The sequence below is a fragment of the Sciurus vulgaris genome (assembly GCF_902686455.1).
Source record: "Sciurus vulgaris genome assembly, chromosome: 8".
In the NCBI taxonomy this organism is placed as follows: domain Eukaryota; kingdom Metazoa; phylum Chordata; class Mammalia; order Rodentia; family Sciuridae; genus Sciurus; species Sciurus vulgaris.
Genome location: NC_136468.1, coordinates 138,679,093 through 138,701,228, shown reverse-complemented (window position 1 = coordinate 138,701,228; position 22,136 = coordinate 138,679,093). Strand labels below are relative to the sequence as shown.

The following is a 22,136-nucleotide window of genomic DNA, read 5'->3' as shown; positions in this document are numbered from 1 at the left end:
CACAAAGCCCTGGGTTCAATCCCCAGCACCGCAAAAAAAAAAAAAAAAAAAAAAAATTGAACACTGTTAATATTTGATGCAATGGTCTCAATTTTCTAAAATTGATTTTTTTTAAAAAAATGACATGAATCTGTAGGTTAAGAAGCCCAATAAAGCTGGGCGTGGTGCTGCACACCTGTAATCCCAGCTAATCAGGAGGCTGAGGCAGGAGGACTGCAAGTTCAAGGCCAGCCTCTGCAACTTAGCAAGATCATGTATCAAAAAAAGTTTTTTAAAGAAAAAGGTCTGGGGATGTGGCTCAGTGATACAGCCTTCCTGGGTTCAATCCCCAATCCTGGGAAAAGGAAAACAGAGGAGGAGGAGAGAGAAGAAATAATCAAAAAATCCTAACTAGAATAAATAAAAATCTTATTATATACATCTCAATGAAGTTACCAATGATAAAACAAAGATCTGAAAGGCAGCCAGAAAGAAGAGACATGTCATTTATAAAGAAATAACCAGTAAACAAACTGCACACATCTTACCAGTAACCTTGAAAACCAGCTGAAAATAAAATCATATTTATGAAATATGAAGCAAAAATAACCATCATCCTGGTATTGTTTACTCAGTAAAACCATCTTTCAAGAATATGGGTCACATAAAGACATTTTCAAAAAAGCAAAAACCAAAATCACTTATTACTCACAGATCTTTCCAATACAACTTCTAAAAGATGTATTTCGAAAGGAAGAAAAATGATTCCATAAAGAAAATCTGAAATATAAGAACAATATCAAAGACATTGGTAAGCAGGTAAATATACAATATAGCTGTTTTAAAAACATAAAAACAATAATAACTTATTTATGATTATAAAATAAACTTAAATATTGGAAATTACATTTCAAGAATTCTACTGGCCCTCTGAGTTCGGAGGTGCATGCCTGTAATCCCAGTGATTCAGGGGGGCAAGGCAGGAGGACAGCAAGTTTGAGGCCAGCCTCAGCAACTTAGTGGGACCCTGTCTTAAAATATAAAAAGGACTGGGGATATGTCTCAGTGGCAAAGTGTCTCTGGGTTCAACTCCCAGTACCCACCCCAAAATGTAAACGGACAAATCTCATTAATTAAAAGATAATGATAACCAGGCACAGTGGTACACACCTGTAATCCCAGTGACTCAAGAGGCTGAGGCAGGAGGATCAAGAGATCAAAGCCAGCCTCAGCAACTTAGCAAGGCTCTAAGAAACTCAGTGAGACCCTGTCTCTAAATAAAATACAAAATACTGCTGAGGATGTAGCTCAATGGTGCAGTGCCCCTGAATTCAATCCCTGGTACCCTCCAGAGATAGTGAGACTTGTAAAATCATCTATAGGCTGTTTTAAAACACACACACAAGAAAATAAGAGGACAAAGAAAAGTTGAAACAAAAAAACAAGCAATCAGAATAGAGCCCAAGATCCATTAATATCTGACAAAATTGACTTTAGGGCAAAAAGCATTATATGAATTTGCTAGGAATAAAGAGGAGCAATATATAATGATAAAATATTCAATTCATCAAAAAGCTTTAACACTTCCAAACTTATGACCAATTAATAAAATCAGATTGAAATATGCAAAGCAAAAATTGAGAACTTACAAGGAGAAACTGGCAAGTCCATCACCCCAATGGAAGACTTCAGCACCTATCTCTAAGTAACTGAATCTTTGAACAACACAATTTAAAAGCTTGATTTAATAGAGCTGCCATATGGAAGCCAGTGCCCAACAATTAGAGAATGTACATCCCTCCCAATCACTCATGAAACATTTACCAAACATTGACCACATTCCAAGCAATAAAGCATATCCCAACAATTTTCAAAGAATCGATATTAGGGTTGGAAACATAGCTCAGAGGCAGATTGCTGGCCCAGAATGTGCAAAGTCCTGGGTTCAATCCCCCCAAAAAAAGAAAAAAAGATAATATCATAGAGACTGTAATCTTATGATCTCTGATCACAATGAAAATCAAGAATGAAACAAAACAAGAAAACAAAAAGTTGGCATTATTTAAGAACGTCTGTATGAGCCAAAGGGAAATTGTAATGGAAATTTTTAAATACTTTCAATTGAAAATAATGAAAATGTTATAAATTGAAGTTTATGGGAATAATAAAAATGCTATACATTCAAGTTTATGGGCTATAAATTACAGTTTATGGGATGCTGTTAGTGAAACACTTCAAACCAAAGGTATATTCCTAAATATTTATATTAAAAAAGAATGACTAAATAAAAACAAAGTACATATCCAACTTAAGAAGTTATAAATGTTAACAAAGTAAACTCAAAGAAAACAAGGCAAGCAATAATAAAAAGAACAGAAGACACAGAATAAAAAGTGAGAGAAACAAAAAAACAAGTTGAAACAAAAAAACAAGCAATCAGAATAGAGCCCAAGATCCATTAATATCTGACAAAATTGACTTTAGGGCAAAAAGCATTATATGAATTTGCTAGGAATAAAGAGGAGCAATATATAATGATAAAATATTCAATTCATCAAAAAGCTTTAACACTTCCAAACTTATGACCAATTAATAAAATCAGATTGAAATATGCAAAATATTGGCTCACTGGGAAAAACTAATAGTGTATGCAATCTTCTGTTGACATTGATCTAGAAAAAAGAAGTCAAGTACAAATGGAGAATGTGTCTAAAAGTACCTACAGGAGATATTTTAAAAGATAATGGAATAATGTGAAGACAACTTTATACCAACAAATTTGACATTTTAGCTGCATGTGAAAAATTATGTATTTTATCAAAACTGGCTCAGGAAGAAGTAAAAAACATGAATAGTCCTAAAACCATTAAAGAAAATTAGTAATTTTAAAATTTTCTCAAAAGACAAGAAAAGGCCTAGATAGAATTTCAGGCAACTTGTACTCAACTTTCAAGAAACAGAAAATTCCAGTGTTACCCAAACTTTTCCAAAGAATGGATGAGAGCAAATGCACCCCAGGTATTTTTTAAAGCTTATATAATCCTGATACCAAAACTGAACCAAAACCAGCAACCAAAAGGATCATTATAGTATAATCTTACAAATAAACATAGATACAAAAATCCTAAATATTGAAAGGCAAAACATATATATGTATATATAAAACCCAACATTGCCTAGTTACTTTTTACCAGGAATGTAACAATGCAGAATAAGTGTATAAACTGACACATTATCAAATTAAAGGGGAAAACTATATAATCGTGTCCATAGAGGCAGAGAAAGTATCTCATAGAATCTAACGACTTAGGTTAGCTAAGGAAATAAGAATTTGACAAAAAATCAAGAGGATTCTGTGTGGATTGTAAACTTGGAAGTTGCAATAAAGGAATATCATGTATAGTTTTTGAGCGGGCAGTACAGGAAATTGAATCTAGGGGTGCTCTACCACTGAGCGACATCCCCAGCCCTTTGGAGTCTCATTAAGTTTTCAAGGCTGGCCTGGAATTTGTGATCCTCCTGCCCTGGCCTCCAGAGTAGCAGGGATTACGGGTATGTGACACCACACTCAGTTGGAATATTGTATATTTTTAAATATTTGTAAACTGAACGTTATGCATTCTATACATCAGAAAATAGATAACAAATGTACACATAATTTATAACACAGAAAGAAAGAATGACGAATCAATACTGTGAAATGTTAAAAAATGGGGACTCTGGCTAGGGGAGATATGGATGTTGTTTCTAAGTTTCCGCTAAGCTTCAAACTATTTCAAAATAAATTATTCAGAAACAATGAAGGTACAGTGTACACATATTTAAACAAGTAAACTCGGACAGAATCTATTTCAGGAGACCCACATACACTAAAAGAAACATGGAGGGGATTCTTGGGCAAAAGTCTATTATGCAGTTATAGAAATTAAGAACACAGCACAGGGACGGGGGACGTGGCTCAGTGGCCGAGCGCTTGTCTGGCATGTGTGAGTTTCTGGGTTCCATCCACAGCATCCAAGAAAAGGAGAAAGCTGTGTGGAACTTCTTCAAGAAAGAACAAAAATGAGATATTTATTAAAAAATAAAAACATTTAAAAAAGAACAAATAAATCAAAAACAAAACGGAACAGACGCACTTGTATTTGGGGACTCAATTGATGACATATTAAGAATGGTAGTGGATTAATTTCCACGTGGCGGGAATAGAGCCACTTTCCTCCTATCTCACCCCGTAACCTAAAAGCCCTCTCTCCACAAAGGACTCCATGAGACGTGGATTCACATTTGGAAGATGGCAGGCGTCTATACTCCCAGGTGAGAGGGCATCCCGAGGCACTTCATCCGTTGGTAGGATTGAGAAATGTCATCTTTGGTGTGGAAACTGGGGTCTCTGGATGAAAATCCAAGTTGAGATACGTCCAAATGACTCCAAGAGCCGGGTGCTGGAGCTAATGGGTACAAACGTGAAAAACTTGACCCAGTGACCACAACTAACCATCTGTCACAAGAATGCATGACACAGCACCAGCTCTCCCAAGCAGGAATGAAAGACCCCTTTCAGTAGCCTGGGGTGTGGGTGGGAGATGAGGGGGAGGGCCAGCGGGCTGGTACCGGGAAAGTGGCTCCTACTGAACCCAAAGAAACTCTAACTTATGAACACCTAAATGGTATCACTTAGGTCTTGTCTACCTCTACACCCTCAAAAACTGCCATAAGGTAGATGTATTCATTTACTAGGGCTCCTGTAACCAAGGACCAACTGAGTGACCGAGTGATTTAAACAAAAGAAATTCACATCATGTGGTACTGGGGTGTAGACGTCTGAGATCAGGTGTCTGCAGTTTCCTGTGAGGCCTCTCCCCTGGCTGCTCAGTGGTGTCTTCTCTCTGTGTCTTCACGTGATCACCCTTCTGTCTCTGTGTCCTGATGTCTTCTCCTAAGGATTAGGGTCCACTCCACTGAACTCGAGGACACTCGATGACCTCTTTAAAGGCCCTAGCTCCAATTTTGGTAATACTATGGGATAGGAAAGTATTATGGCTTAGATATGAGGTGTCCCCCAAAAGCCCAGGTGTGAGACAATGCAAGAGGCGAAATGATTAGATTGTGACAGATGTAACCTAATCCATAGATTAATCCACTGATGTGGATTAAATGGGCAGTAACCACAGTCGGGTAGGGTGTGGCTGAGGAGGCGGGTCACTGGAAGCGTGTCTTTGGGGTGTGTAGTTCATCCTTGGTGAGTGGAGTTCATTCTCTCTCTGCCTCCTGGTGACGTGTCCTGAGCTGCTTCCCTCTGCCACACCCTTCCACCATGATGTTCCGCCTCACCTCAGGCCCAGAGCCATGGAGTCGGCCGACCACAGACTGAACTTCTGAAACCGTGAGCCGAAATAAACCTTTCCTCCTCTAAGTTGTCCTTGTCAGGTCTTCTGGTTCCAGTGAAGAAAAGTTGACTAAGACAAAAGGTGAGGATTCCAACATATGAATTTCGAGAGACGCCAGTCAAGCCCTCACAGTAATCCCTTAGACACCCCTGCTGGGTAACTAGGTAACAAGGGAGTGAGCAGGGGAGCCTCCATTACAACACGCCTTTCCTGGAGGAAGATTTCAAGCCCAGATGCCTGAGTCTGTGGGCACTTACGAGGGTCCTGAGCGCTCTCCCTTTCAGTCAGAGATCCAAGTGTAGAGAGTGGGACCATCCCAGAGACACCGGGGAGCCAGGTTAAGTGCTAATACCATCAACTTGTCATTGTCACTGTGCTCACACCTTCAGTTTCCCTGCACCCCACACTGGGACTATTCTCCAATAGGAATCCACACCCAAATTCAGTCACCTCTTAAAATGAACCCTTACAAAGCATGGAACACACACAACCACCTTATAGCTTTTTCTAAATTAGTGTTCAGAGATATACATAAAGGTAAGAATCACTGTGTTATATTCATACGCGTGTGTTATTGAGAAACTGGACAAGCGTCTTAGATTTTGTCTAATTATTTTTTCAAAAGAGGCCATAGGGAACCCCAGCTTTTAAGATGCCTTGATTGTATGCGATATCCCATTCATCGTGCTAACTTATTTTACCTAAGTAAATAGATGTCGTGTCTTTTTTTAAAAAATGAATGCTTTGAAGTTCGTCTCCTCAATGGTTCCTCCAAGATTGCTTTTCTGAAACATGGTGGTGTCTTAATTTTAAATATACATATATATATGGCTTTGAAATCCACGTGTCACTCCCTTCCTTGATTGATTGATTTAATCAGTACTTAGTCGATATTGACTACCTGTGGGACACTGTCCTAAGCGTTGGGATACAATGGTCAGGGAGAGTTTCTACTTCCATTAAACTTACATTTGCATGAGAACATCAGATGCTAAGCTGACAGTAATGATGATTGATGATGCTGACAGAAAAAGATTATTTTAAACAGTGCTACTTCCCAGGGTGGGTGATGGGTGCCCTTCAGGGCCTACATTAGCTTCAGGGCTAAGCAGAAGCTTATCTGAGGAGGTGGCAGTGAGCTGAGGTCTGAGCAGAGAAGGAACCAGTCCTGGGTAGAGCAGAGAAGGCTGGTGTTCCAGAGGGAGGACCCCCCCCAGGGAAAGGCCGTGAGGTGGGAGCAATAGTATTTAGAAGAACGGAAAGAAAAGGCCAGCGTGGCTGCCAGTATTTAAGCTACCTTTTCCTACGCGGAAATTGGGGAAGAGTCATTCTCCTAAGTGAATAACACCCCTGTTATCCCTCTCCTGAGTTTAGATTATTTTTGTTCTAATTAGTTATACATGACAGTGGGATGCATTTACACATTTCGATAGATCCTGCATAAATGAAGTGCAATCTCTCATTTTCCTGATTATACATATTGCAGGAACACATCAGTCACACAGTCATACATGCACATGAGGTAATAATGTCTGTTTCACTCTACTGTCCTTCCTTCTCCCACACCCCTGCCCCTCCCTTCACTCCCCTCTACCTAATATAAAGTAACTCTATTCTCCCCTATCCCACACTCCCTTATTGTGAATTAGCTTCTGCATATCAGAGAAAACATCCAGCCTTTGGTTTTTAGGTTTGGCTTATTTCACTTAGCATGATATTCTCTAACTCCATCCATTGGCCAGCAAATGCCAGAATTCCATTCTTCTTTAAAGCTGAGTAATATTCCATTGTGTCTATGTACCACATTTTCTTTATCCATTCATCTGTTGATGGGCATCTAGGTGGGTTCCATAGTTTAGCTATTGTGAATTGAGCTTCTATAAATATTGATGTGGCAGCATCACTGTAGTAGCTGATTTTTTATTTTGATCATGAATCTCAAGCTTCCCTCTTTTCCCAGACACATCCTGATGGCTACAGCTTCTCTCCTGCCACACCAAGTCCTCTTGATTAAACATGAGGCTGACCTTTCAGAGCCCCCAGAACTTAACACTCACTAAGCACTTACGGGGTACCTTCCCCTGCTACACAGCTCACAACAACTCCTTGTGAGGGTTGTCCTCATCTTACACGCAAGAAGACCAAAGCTCTTATAAAGAATTGGTAGGCTGGGTGCGGTGGTGCAGGCCTATAATCCCAGCAGTTTGGGCAGCTAAAGCAGGAGGATTATGAGTTCAAAACCAGCCTCAGCAAGTTAGCAAGGCCCTAAACAACTCGGCGAGACCCTGTCTTGAAATAAAAATATTTTAAAAAGAGTGAAGGTGAGACTCAGTGGCTAAGTGCCCCTGGGTTTGATTCCCAGTATTAAAAAAATAATAATAAAAAATTTAAAAAAAAAGAATTGGTGACTTGTCCAAGGTTCCCCAAGCACGAAATCGGGGAGCAGGGATCCAACAGACGTGAGCCCTACAGTTTTCAACACTATATTGACCACCATTATCCCTCGTATGAAGTGCATGGCTCTTGAATTAAGCCAGTTCCTAATATCATGGAAGATCTCAAGGACTTCTCAGAGCTTCCTAAGGTACGTCACTCTTCCCCCAAAAGCCATTTGGGGCCAGACCCTGCTCAGCTCCATCTGAGTCTCTGGGGAAGATTTTAATAAACAGAGATGTTGGAATTTGAACCCAAAGCTAAAAATACAGCTGCCTCTTCATCGTTTTTTGGAAAGCTGCCCTAGGTGATTCTGGTGGATCTCCAGGAAGAAGACTGGGTCATGCAGACCTCCCAAACCCACAGGCTCTGCAGGGAAGCCCCCGGGGCCAGGAACGGGTCACGTTCCAACTTTAATTCTAAGATATAGAAACTTCTTTCTGGGCTGCCTGAAGTCTGCCTTCCCCAAACTCTGGCTGTCTGGAGAAACAGACGCCATCTCGTGCCATAGGGTGGAGAATTCTGATAACCAATCATTCCACATCCTTCCTGGTCTTGTTTGGGGTTTTTGTAAGGAAAACTAACAGAGCACCCCAGTGTGCAAATCAGAAAAGAGAAGGAAAACATATATTGCTCCTCATTCTATCCACTTGGCTAAAAGATCAAAGGGACAGAAAGAAGAGGGTTTGGAAAAGGGACAGGGAGGTGGTTGATGGCAACAGGAAGAACAAGACTGGGTCAGCCATGGGTTCTGCTGACTGTGGCTTTGGCCTTGGAAACCCTACTTTCAGTGATATTTGAAGGAATAATCAGGAGAGTTTTCTCTGAGCAAAAACATGTTGTATTTTCATTGACCAAAAAAGATGCAAAACAGTTTCAGTCCGTAATGTACAAAAATTCCCTGGGAGCCCAGAAAGAGCTTTCTCGCTGGATTGTGATGGAAAGTCCACTCCTTCATGTATAATTGAAGACATTTAGGATGGCATTAGAACCTTCCTGCTCGTAACACGGAACCGCCTCCTACCCCTGGCTAATGTGCAGCCCTCTCAGGAAGCTCTCTTCCGCAATTAAAAATGGTTAATTCTGAGTCTGAGCTCATCCAGCCTCCGTGCAGATGGAACAACACATTCTGGAGTTACTCACTCTTCAGCATGCTCGCTCTGCAAACTTTTCTCAAACCACACTTGCTAAATGTGCAGGTGAGACTCATTAAGTTTTTTTTGGTTTTTTTTTTTTTTTTCAAAATAACACAAATAAAGTGATTGTTTTGATGAATGTTTCCTTTTCATTTATACAGCTGGTTTCTTGCTTGCCAAGTATAGGATGGAGAACTATCTTCTGTGTGGTCCCTACCCCTCAGGAACAATTTACCTCTGAGGTTTTAATGCTGAATCCCACCTCATTTCAAGACCTAATTTAATTCAGAGCAGATATTACACTGGAGTCTTACAACTGTGATGTACAGAGTCTCCAAAAATGGGAAGAGAAATAATTATCTTAGTAGGCTGTGTGGATGAGAGTAGGGTTATTCAGTCTCTGGTCCACAGACCAGCAGTACCTGAGAGCTTATAGAACACTGGCATGGTAGTGCCCACCTGTAATCCCAGCAACTCAGGAGGCTGAGGCAGGAGGATCACAAGTCAGAGGACAGCCTCAGCAATTTAACAAGGCCCTAAGCAATGTAATGAGACACTGGGGATATGGCTCAGTCATGAAACAAATGCCCCTGGTTTCAATCCCTGGTACCAAAAAAAAAAAAGAAAAAAGAAAGAAAGGAAGAAGGGAAGGAGGGAAGGAAGGAAAGAAAAATCCTGCTTCAATCCAGGGATGCCCAACAGAGATGATTTCACCTCCCCCTGGGGGATACTTGCCAATGTCTGGAGACATTTGATTGTCACAGTGGGGGTGGGGTGGAACTGGCACAGAGTGGGTAGAGGCCAGAGAGGCTGCTTGACATTCTACCATCCCTCTCCAAAGAGAACTCTCCTGCCCCAAAATAGCAACAGTGCCAAGATTAAGAAACCCTGATTTAGAGAAAAGTGGATTGGAAAAGATGGGATGGGAGAATGCAGAGTCAAAATGAAAGTGTTGCAAGCTGGCAAACATGGAGGTCCAAGAAGGAGAAAAGAAAACATAGGCATGAGATTCCTTGCACTTGGACTGTGGTTACAGGGACTGTGTGTTCTTAGGAAAGCCAATTCTCTGTTGAGTTCATTTACACGTCCATCAAATGGTGGGGAAAATAAAATTGAGCTAAAAGAATGGAATAACTATCTACAAGATTCTTGGCAGGAAGGATACATTATATTTAGGCAGGATTTCCCCATACCTGAGTAACGTGTGGATCACCTCCACTCTGTGTCCTTTGCTATTTTGTACTTAATAACATATTTCGTCATTTAAGTTATTTTAAAGGGAATCTTATATCACTAACATTAATTTAAAGCCATGTCTGCTTGCCAAAACTACAAGTCAACATGATCAAAAGAAAAACACGTTATTAAATTCTAGCCAGATACCATTGTGTGGTCTTCCCAATGGAGTCTGAAACCAGCCTTCTGGTTAAATAGCCAACTAGGGAGAATTAAGGAGGTTGAAGGCCTGTGAGCACCAACCACCAAGCCGGACTTTCTGTACCATCTTAAGTGACCTTACATCCTACACTTTGGAAGACCGTGGTACAGAGGTCGAGAGGGGAAACGTTGGAAACAAATTCATTTGAGTCCCATACCCTCTATTGGCTATGGTTGCCCCAGTGACTTCCTGAGTCCCGGTCCTCATTGGGAGTTAGTAATAGGACCTAGGGTGATATGGTAGGCAGCCTCTGAGCCACCTCCCCATGGTTCCCTACCTTCAGGCATGCTTGTCCCTCTGTAACCCCCTTGAGTGTGTGCTGCACCTAGTGACCTGCTCATAGCCAAGAGAATACAGCCAAAAATAAGGGGTGTCACTTCTGAGATTCGGTTGCAAAAGTCTCCCCAAGCCCTCCTCTTGTTGCCATTGTTCTAGAATAACAAGATGCCATTTCCAAGCACCCCTTTGGAGATGCCCACATGGCAGGGACCTGATGTCTAATGTCTCCAGCCAACAGCCAGCAAGAGCAGGCAAACCCAAGAGCAAAACCAGCCAGAAATCATGAAAGGGCCCAGGGTAGTCAGACTCCTGGGACTCCTGTGAACCCAAGTTTGTGTGCATTTGTTTTGACAGACTTCAGAAACAAGAATGAGGGAGGGAAGGAAAAACAGCCCAACTTCTTCCACTCTGAAGCACTCGGTTTGGCTGGGGGCAAAGTCTCATGTTTAGGGTTAGTGCCATTTGGTCGTCCACAAGGCAGCTCCGTGTGCCGTGAATCAGAGCGAGATGCAGTCACACACGGAGACGCCTGTTGAATGGCATCCCTTTGGTGGCGAGATGAGCAGGTCGCATCCATTTCTGTTTCTCTGAGACATCGTGTGTGTGTCTCCTGCACCGCCAGATGTTTCTCACCTCAATCCCTCTGCCAGTTCTATTCCTCCTTCTCCTGCTACAGGTCCTGTAAATGTTACGATGTTAAATGTTAACACCGTAGGGAGGCCCTCTCTGACCTCTGAGTCAGTCCCTGTTACTGTTTCGTCTCGGGTTGTCGGTCCACTAATACTTACTGAACACTTACCTGTGTCAGACCCTCTTTGGTCTCTGGATATGCAAGTGTGACCCAGCAAGAGCCCTGCTCTCAAGGAGCATTTGCAAATGACTTGTTTGTGCATTTTTAAATAACTTTGATTTGCTTTTACTGTTGTTGTTCTGTCTTGGTTTTTGAAGAGAGGGAGTCACTCCTAAAATATAAGCTCCGGAAGACCACGGATAAGGAAATGATGTAGCTCATCATTTTACACCGCCCCCAACACAGGGGACAGTCCAAGGCATGCATTTGCACGGCATTTGCAAACAAATCAAGGATGGTTTTTCTTCCACCATGCTGACCACTTACCAATTAGAACCCACGACACATTGGTTCTGGATGAACCCAGATTTTTTCCCAAGTCTTTGGAGTTTGATCCATGGGGACTGGTCCCTGGGAGCCACAAAGAAGAGCCTAACTTCTATGGTGAGGTCCCCAGGTCAGCCTGGCTCCTCCTGTTCCGAGGCCTAACTCTTTCAGGAACTCATGAAATAAATCTTCCTTCCAATAAATTTTCCAAGGTCAGTTTTAATCGCTATCCATACCTGACAACTGATGAATGTAACTAAGCAGCACAAGAGAACATTAATCAGCTCACATTCAAATACAATTTAAACTATTTCGATGATTTCACAATGTTCTTAGAATAAAATCCAAACTCCTGACCAGTGCCGAATGGTCTACTGGACCAGTACTGGTCCATCCACAGTCACATCTTCTATCTTATTCCTACCCCCAATGACCCTCCTTTGGTTTTTAAAGCTCTCTGAGTTCTTGTCCACCTCTGGGCCTCTACACATGCCACTGTCATCCTCTTTCCTTGGCTGTTCAAATGTCTGACTCCTCTCTAGTCATCAGACTCTGCTCAAATGGCATCTCCCCACGTAGACATCCTACATCAGTCATGATCCCAGAAGGTCTCGGACAGCACGTTCGCATTAAAAACATTAAAGGAAGCACCATGCACAAAGATGGGGGAACCACCAGGGGTAGCATAGCTGCCCAGGAGCGAGGGGTGCTGGGGCTAGAGAGGGGCTGTCACCTTCCTAAGCCTGAAGGGAGAAGTCAGCGATGTTCTGGAATTCGAAGGTTGGTTGGAGCATCATCTGTGATCTTCAGTTCAGTGATTGACCAGCTCTAAGCAACTCAGAATGAAGGGGGTCAGAAAGGAAAATACTCTGATATTACTCTCCTTCCTCCCTTCCTTCTGCTAGGTGTCCCTGTTGGCTAAACACATCTGCAACTAGAAGACAAGGACTCTTGTTGGTGGAGACTTAGCAGCTGGCCAACAAATTTTTTTCTAGTAAATATTTTCAGCTTTTTGAGTCAAACAGCTGCATATGCTATTGCAAATACTCAACTCTGCCATTATAGCAAGAGAAAAGCCAGAGATGACACCTAAGTGAATGGGCGTGACTGTGTTTCAATAAAGTTTTATTTACAAAACCAGGAGGTGGGCCATAGATTGCTGGTCCTTGATGTAGAACATTCATGATGGTCCGCTGGGCCAAAGGACAAGGTAGAGATGGATGGAGAGTGACCCTAGGGTTAAACAGAATACATCAAGCGTCCCTTCCTCTGCTCCCCTGCCACCTAATGAACTTGCCTTAGCTTGCATCTTGATGTCCCCCAGAGACCATATGTTGAGGGCTCAGTCCCTATTGTGTGGCTATGGCAGGGAGTGAAACCTTTAGAGGCGGGACCTAGAGGGAAGTCTGCAGGTCACTGGTGACATGCCCTTGAAGGGGAGGGTGGGACCCTAGTCCCTTCCTTGTCCTCTCATTCACTTCCCAAAGACCCTGAGGTGAGCAGTTCTGTTCTACCACACATCCCACCATGATACGCTGCCACAGGCCCTGAGCAGAGGCCAGGTGACCATGGACAGAACTCTCTAGAAGTATGAGCCAAAATAAACCTTTTTCCTTTACAGTTGATTATCTTGGGTGTTTGTCATTGTGATGGAAACGAGCACAGTTCTCCTCTGTCCCGAGTCACACCACATTATCCTATTCCACTTATTAAGTATCTTACTGTTCATCCACAAGAGGAGCCATCATGACTCTCTTGCTTGCCACTATATGACTGGCACCCTGATGTGCATGACACTATGGCCCTCGGCCTGTTTTTGTAAAGTTTTATTGGAACACACACATTCATTTGTGTGTTGTCTATAGCTTTCCTCATGCTACAGTGGCAGAGTTGGGTATTTGCAACAAAGACTGTTTGGCTCAAAAAGTTGAAAGATATTTATCAGAAAAAATTTGCTTTTTATTAGGTAGATGGGAGTGAAGGGAGGGAAAGGGACATGGGGGAAGAAATGATAGTAGAGTGAAACAGACATTATTACCTCATGTGCATGTAAGATTACATGACCAATGTGATCCTGTGCATGTACAATCAGAAAAATGAGATAATACTATATTTATGTATGATCTATCAAAATGTATAAATGCTTTCAACTGTCATGTACAACTAATTAGAAGAAGTAAAAAAAATTTTTTTTTAAATTGCTGTCAACTCCTAGTCTACACCAACATGTTTCCTTATTATTCATCTCTGAAAGAACAATAAGTCGACTAAAAGACTGTCTGGTCTCCTTGACTTAGGTGCACCAAATGACATGCTGCAGACATAGAAACTGGGTTCTCCTCTCTGGTTCACACTTAGCTGCAATTTTCGTCTATTCCATTTCTGTCTCCCAAGCATCCACTCTAGACCAAGCCTGATCACCCATCACCCCAGAGCCTCCACAATTCCTTCTGCAGGGTGCAATTCCTTACATCAACTTAGAATCTTTTAGGTCCTAAGTGGTATGGAGTCCTGATCCTTTGGAAATATTCCTGCTCTGTGAGACTTCTCCCCCAACCTCCCAGGGTGGTCAGCTGGAGAAAACCTGCTTTTCATGTCTCCATTTCACCCGATGAGACCAAGGTATTTTCCTGGGTAGGATGGTAATGGAAAGAAGAAAGAGAATACAGCTTAGAAGACTGAAAAATTCTCTTGTATCCTTATTTTTAATACAAAGAGGAGAGATTCATAAAATTATCCAACCTGAGGAAAACAGTTAAATTATTATCAAAGTCTTCAAAAATAATTAAGTAGAGAATTACAATGTGGGAAAGATTTAGTGTAGCACATTAAGTTTCAAAAATCAAGACACAAAATTACATTTCTATTGCAAGTGTAATAACCTGAATACAAGGTCTAGAGAGAAGGTGGAAAATGTCTGTCTACTGGGGTGCAGGTTACATCTTCCTGATCAAACTTCAATGTTTACCTACTTTTCTTACCTGGATCTGCTAGCTAAATGCACAGTTCAAATCCTGGACCTCTACTTAGCTCTAAGAACTTACAAAAGTCACTTTCCCTATCTGATCCTAGGTTTTCTCATCTAAAAAGGAAACCTTGTCACCTAGCTCACAGGAGTTACAGTGGGAATTAAATGAGACAAGAGAGGCAGGGAACACATGGAGTGCACACAGTAGGCACTCATTAAATGTATGCTGATTCTGGAATGCTGGATTAGCATTGAACAGCTGGACCTTCCATTACCACTGTGACATGGTGCTAATTATTATGAGCGGCTCATTCATGGGCCGCAGAGTATGTTGTATTATCCCATCTGCAAGAAGAAGGATGAAATAGACCCTCATTTATTATCTGGTACAATACAGAACAAATGGGGAAGAGACTTGGAGAGTTTGTTTTTTATGTTCCTCTATCCCAACCTGGACTCACTGAAACGCATAGTTTAAGAAATCAATGGTACAGGAATCTGTTTCCCCTTTTCCTCCATTTGTTTTTTTTAAAACTTGTGAGAGAACAAAGTTGTTGGAATCTGAACAGGTAAATGGTTTTCTAATAATAATAGCCAAAAAGACACTGTTCTTCTGCAGCAAGCCCCTGAGACCGCAGCAGTTACTTTATGACGGCTAAAGGCTGGTGCTGGAGACTAATGTGAAGTTTGGCAGCAAATGCATTCGACCTCTTACCATTTCCTAAAGATCTGGACTCTCCCTCTTGTATTTCACAGATCAGCAGATTTGTACTCCTTCTTTGTCTGCTCTCGCTCTCACTCTAGACCTCCTTTTATTTTGGAGTCCGACACGCAGCTAAGATCTTGAAGCTTCAATTTTCAGCACCCTCTCTGAGATGCAATATGGCACCACTGAATATTAAAGATGTGGGGAATCCATTTGGCAGTGCAAAGCCGTTCTCTGAATCCATCTCATTTCCCCTCATTTGAAGGGCTTTGTTTCTGTAACCCATTGAACTGGTGATTATTTCCTTGGCTTAAATTTTCATTTTCCTTTTGGCTTGGGTCTTACAATACAACTTCTCAACCAGTCCATCTAAGTTGGTTCACTGCCCTTTCAAAGATTGACATTTACCCAGTCAGATCAGAAGTCACAAGGAGATTATCACAAATGAAGACACTCGGGTACAAAACATGCTCATCACAACATCTTTTATAATTTCTACAAAAATGTACTGAAAATAACCTAAATCCTACTGATCGGGGCATGGCAACATAAATAAGAAGCCATCTAATCGATGGGAAATCATGCAGGTTGTGAAAATGTCTGCAAAGAATGTTAATTGTCATCTAATGCCGAGGAAGAAAATAAAATTGTATATAATTGCATTTTGCTGAAGAAAACATACACAGGTAGAAAGAGACCTAAGAGGAAAGAAGTTCTTGTGTTTGTGGTGCATACCATTTTGTGAAACCTCTTTTTGTTTATGCTTCTCTTCATTTTCCCACTTTTCTAGAATAAACATAGATGAGGTTCACATTTGGAAATAAAACTTTGGTAAAGATCAAAAAGACAAGTTGCTATACTGTGACCCAGAAAGCTACAGTAAGCCTTTTCCTTCTAGACTGTGTATTAGGGAGTTGCTTTCTCCTCTGTCTCATTTTAAAGAGGGAAGGTATTATCACACTATTAAGCAATCAGCCAGTAGGGTTCATCCAAGAGCAATAAACTGACCTCTCAAGAGAAAATTAGTAAAGCTCAGGAAATTAGACCTGGAAACCCCAACCAAGTGATCTAATGCATCCCTCAAGAATCAGCACCATATACATTACACTTTCTGGGGTAGGCACTTTCCTTTCAATTTAATTTTAAATGTTTCAAGTGATTGCAATTTCACTGCTACATTTTAGGCCAGCCAACAAGCTATTAATCCATCTTCCCTGAGCAGAATGTAATAACCCCAGCAAACTTCAAAGATGTCCTGCAAACTTTGGAGATGTCCAGCTAATGTTCTTCCCTGGGACTGATAGCTGAATGAGTATCTTAGATCTAGTTCAAATCCTGGCACTTCCACTTGGCTATAAGACTGTACACAAGACCCTTTAACTATCTGATCCTAGATTTCCTTATCAATAAAAATAAATAAATAGGAAGAAAGGAAGGAAGGAAAGATGGAAGGAAAAAAGGAAGGAAGGAAGAAAGGAAGGAAGGAAGGAAGGAAGGAAGGAAGGAAGGAAGGAAGGAAAGAAGGAAGGAAGGAAGGAGGGAGGGAGGGAGGGAGGAAAAGAAAAGAAAGGAACATTGTCACCTACCTCACAAAAGTAGCTATAGGAATTAAATGAGATGATACATGTAAGGAATACTTTGAATGCATATAGCAGGTGCTCATTAAATGATGATTTTGGAGGACTGAACAGATGTTTTCCTGGAAGAGGAAACAGTCTATACTGAATCGACAGTACCTTGTTTTGTTTTCCCTGAATGACACTAATGCATGACACTAGTGCAGTTCATGATCTTGAAAAGCAAAATTCCGCTTGGTACCCAGACCTTGGGCTTAGTCATGCCAACTAAGTTAGCCAGCCTCAGATCTCAAATATGGCTCAGATGACACCCATCAAGCCTCTTCACCATTGATAAGAGCTGGACTTGGAACACCGGCCTTGGGAAGGGGAAGAAAAGAAGACAGTGAAGAGTGACATTTGAAATGGATGAATAGTTCGTAGAGAAGCTGAAAGAGAGAGAAGAATAGTGTCCCCAAGCACTGGGCTTGGATGACGAAAGGTAGCTTATTTGGTCAATGGCTTATCAGCCGTGTACCCATGAAGGACCAGGCACTGTTCTGGATGCGGGGAAAGAACAGTGAACCAAACAGAAGAAAACATTCTACTCTGCGGAACGTCCTTCCTAGTGAGGGATACTGACAATGAATAAAACTCACTGGGGAAAAGAGAGACTTTTTAACAAATGGTGCTGGGAAAGCTGGATATCCTTATGTAAAAGACTGAAACTAGATACCTATTTCTCACTCTGCACAAGTCAACTTAAAGTAGATCAAAGTCCTAGGAATTAAGTCAGAAACACTCGCAACACCGTGAACACATAGGATCAACATTCCAACATATCGACTCAAGCACCAACTTCCTTAACAAGAATCCTAAAGCACAAGAAACAAAACCAAGAATCAATAAACAGGATGACATCAAATTAAAAGTTTCTGCACAGAAAAGGAAACAAGAACATGAAGAGAGAGCCTTCGTGTTCTTGGGAGAAGATCTTTGCCAGTTCTCATTCAACAGGGGATTAATATCTAGAATATATAAAGAACTCAAAAAACTTACCACCTAAAACACAACCCCAAACAGACAAAAGAACAGAACAGATGCTTCTCAAAAGAAGAAATATAAATGGACAACAAATATATGAAAAAAACGATGTTCAACGTCCCTAGCGATCAAGGAAACACAAATCAAAACTACTTTGAGATTTCATCTCACTCCACTTAGAATCGTGATCATAATGATACAAATAACAAATGCTCGTGGGGACATGGGGGGAAAGGGACACTCGTACACTGTTGATGGGACTGCAGATTAGTGCAACCACTCTGGAAAGTAGAATGGCGATTCCTCAAAAGACTAGGAATGGACCCACCAGATGACCCAGTTATCCCACTCCTTGGTATATATCCTAAAGGACTAAAATCAGCATACTATAGAAATACAGGCACGTCAATGTTTATAGCAGTGTTACAACTAATACACAAGAGTCAAGTGATGGTATAAGCCCAGGTGCCCATCAATCAGATGAATGGATAAATAAAATGTGGTATATATACACAATGGAGTTTGACTCTGCCATAAGGAAGAACGAAATTATTTGCTGGTAAATGAATGAAATAGGAGAACATCTTGCTAAGTGAAGTGAGCCAGACTCAGAAAATCAAGGGGCACATTTTCTTTCTCCTACGCAGATGCTAAACCAAAATAAGTGGGGGGGGGGGGGAGAGGTGGAGCGGGGAGTCTCATGAAGTTAGAAGAGACATCAGTGGAGCAGAGGAGGAAGGAGGGATGGGAAAAGGGAAGAAATGCAGAAGGAAATTGACCAAATATTGCTATGTACATATACGAATATACCACGGTGAATTTTGCCTTTATGGAGATCTATAAAGCACTCATTAAAAAAAAAAAAAAAGAAATATATATATATATATATATGACCAGTAGAGTAGAGGAGAGAGAAGAGGGGGAGGGGGAGGAGAGGGAAACAGGAAGTACTGGGGACCAAGGTAGAGTAAATTATAATCCATGCATGTATGATTATGTCCAAATGACCCCAGTGTTTTGTATAATATAATGCACTAATAAAAAACATAAAAAGAAACAATTAAAAAGTAAATGAGAAATTTTCTGATTGTGAGATCTGACACAAGCAATAAACAGGGTAGTAGGCTGGAGAATAAGAGAAGAGGCTCTACCGTAGACAGGATGCCAGAGAAGGCCTCACCTGGCACAGAGGTGTGCAGGTCCTGAACAACAAGGAGGATACAACAGAAAGAGAGGAGGAAGCAAGAGGGGAGAGGGGAGGCAGGGGGAGCCGGTGGGACCAGTTAGCCAAGGGTGAGCCTTGAGAAGCAGGTTCTCATGGAACAGGTGCAATTTGAGGTGCTTAAGGGGATCTCTAAGCCCGAGATGCAGGGCTGCATTCTAATACTGGAGACAGTACCAGGACTTGAGAAATTGTCCCATTGCAGCAGAATTGCCAGACAGGGGCAGTGGGAGTTCTAGAAATACAGATTTCTCAGGCATTAAAAGTACAGATTTCTGGGGTACCTCTCTCAGAAATTCTAATTCAAGTAGATCTTGGCCAAGATCTGGAAATCATTTTTTCAACCTTCCAGGTGGGTCTTGGCCTACTTGAGTTAGACCTAGTAGGAATTTTTCAATATACCCAGGTCATTCTGGTCCACTTATTCAAGGACTATTTCCTGCATCCCTAACAGAGGCCAGGATAATTCTAAGTGCTCAGGATGTAGCTCTGAACAGGTTAGAGAGCTTACAGTCTAGAGAAAGAAAGTGAACGGGTTAGTGAAAAAAATCACAACTATGATACATGCCACACACACAAAAAGAAAACAGCTAGTAAAATATAGAATAATTATGGGACCTGTGCTACATAAATCCAGACTTCTCTTTGAGGAGGTGACATCTGAACTAATAGCTGAGGGATAAGAAGGAAGAAGCCATGTGACCATCAGAAGGAACAGCATTTCAGGCAGAGGGATCAGCCAATGCTAAGGCTAAACCGAATCTTTTGGCTTATCCCTGCTTGATGAATCAACCAAAATGGGGGAGAGGACATGATGGAGAAGGTGCTCTTTCATCTTTGAGTGAATTCAGAATGAACAAGGAACTATCACAATAGATACAATTAAAATACAAAACATAATTAGAAGCTATTTCGAAAATCTATACTCCAACAAAATAGAAAATCTCGAAGACATCAACAGGTTTCTAGAGACATATGAATTACCTAAACTGAACGAGGAGGACATACACAATTTAAATAGATCAATTTCAAGTAATGAAATAGAAGTCATCAAAAGCCTACCAACAAAGTTCTACAAAACCTTTAAAGAAGAGCTCATTCCAATACTTCTCATCTTTGAGTGATCACCCAGAAAGCCATATCAAGAATATACATTGTACCAGACATTGTGTCACTTGCTGACACAAACGTGAGTAAGATGTTCCCCTTTCTCAGAGAGCTTGCAGGTCGATGAGGGAGACAGATAACCAAATAAGTCTGGCCCCATGAGACAAGAGGGAACATCTCAGTTCATGTTCTGAGAAAGCCAAGCAGATGATTAATACTTTCGAGTACGATGATGTGAGCAATTGTTTTTGAGATTGCGGATGATAAAATTATGTTCATTTTTATTTTCCCTCCAACTCAGAATATCTGAATATCAGGTGGAATATTTGCAACCGTGAATATTGGGTTTGAGATACTGTATAATCGACTCTATTTGGGAGAAACAGCACCCTAACGATAGCTAACATTTCTAGAGCACCCAGATTTGTCTGGCTTCATGTGTAAGCTTATAAAAGTCCTCTCAATGTCCCGTGACTCAGGGACCCTTACTCCCCTTTCTCAGATGAAGAAAGCAGAGCCCAGCGAGGTGAAGGGACTTTTCTGACGTCATTCCTCTCTCATGCAACAATTTCCCAGCTTTGTCAGGGTTCAGAGACTCAGATCTGGTCACTCATGAATGACATAGATGCTGATACAACTGCTATCTTAACCCCAGTTCCCAAAGCCGATCCCTCTCTCTTCTCTCCATCCCAGTTATTCATCTGAGTTGTCTACACCAGCTGGATCCACCTGCATTTCTTTCCAGGGATCCTGAAGATGAAAAAAGTGGAGAGGAGAAGAATTCCTTTTTTCTACATTTGAGAGAGAGTGACTTCTGCGCCCTCTGTGGAGTGTGGGAACCACAGAAAGTTGGTTACCAAATGGATAGAGTGTGTGTGGTCCCTTCTAATGTATTCAAACTCAGCAGCTTTGGGGGAATAAAATGAACTGGTCATCTTTAGGCTTCAGACTGCCCAGTTTGAAACATGAAGGGACTTCTTTGCTTTCACCTGCCCTGGTCTCCAGACTTAGCGTGAGTCGGTGCATCTGTCCGGTGGACTCTGGGTGTGTCGGGAGTGCACTGTCTTCCTCTGCCTTTGCTCCATTTCTCAGGGTAACTGGCTCCTTCTTTTCTCCTCTTCTCCCTCCCTCCCTCCCTCCCTCCTCGTGGGGAGGCTCTTGGCCCAGGTCCCTGAGCCCGGGCTGGTGCCAGCGGAGGACGCAGGAAGGCTGAGGTCACATCTCCCTGGAGCCCCGCGCCGCTGGCTTTTCAGAGCCTCACCATGAGCGGGCAGACAGAGCCCCAGACCGCGCCAACGGTGCGCCCCTCCGTCCTCCCTGAGCCGCCGACTTTGCCCATGTCTCAGTACGCCCCCAGCTCGGACTTCAAGGGGCCTTTGGACAGTAGCCCCGAGGCCAACGCCGAAGATGAAAAGACGGAGGAAGACATGCCCATGCCCAAGAACTACCTGTGGCTCGCCATCGTCTCGTGTTTCTGCCCCGCGTACCCCATCAACATCGTGGCTTTGGTTTTCTCCATCATGGTGAGTGATTTAGGGCCAGAAGCAGCGGGGAGAAGAGCCTCTCCTAGGCTCTTGCGCTTCTCCTGGGCGCCCCACGTGCTAGCCCTTTGTCGCCCGCACCTCCTCATCATCTTTCCTGGGCTCTCGGGCTGTCCCCACAACCATCAGCACCTCCTCTGCACTCCGAGTGGTGTTCAGGTCCCTGGCAAAGCTCCCCCCAGGCTAACTTGCTGTTTCTTTCCTGCGCTCTCGTGCGCGCTCT

At 42.1% G+C, this 22,136-nt stretch overlaps 1 protein-coding gene and 1 long non-coding RNA gene across 3 annotated transcripts in view; one reads left to right on the top strand and one right to left on the bottom strand.

Annotated features, from left to right (window-relative positions):
• The window catches only part of LOC306668542, an 82,102-nt gene that overhangs the window by 59,221 nt on the left and 745 nt on the right, over positions 1 to 22,136 (bottom strand). The window lies entirely within an intron of this gene.
• Positions 21,592 to 22,136, top strand: part of TMEM233 (transmembrane protein 233) — a 39,410-nt gene continuing 38,865 nt past the window's right edge. The window contains exon 1 of the mRNA XM_079152035.1: positions 21,592 to 21,895. Coding sequence (XP_079008161.1) covers positions 21,635 to 21,895 — 261 coding nt within the window. The 5' untranslated portion in view covers positions 21,592 to 21,634. The remainder of the gene's footprint in view (positions 21,896 to 22,136) is intronic.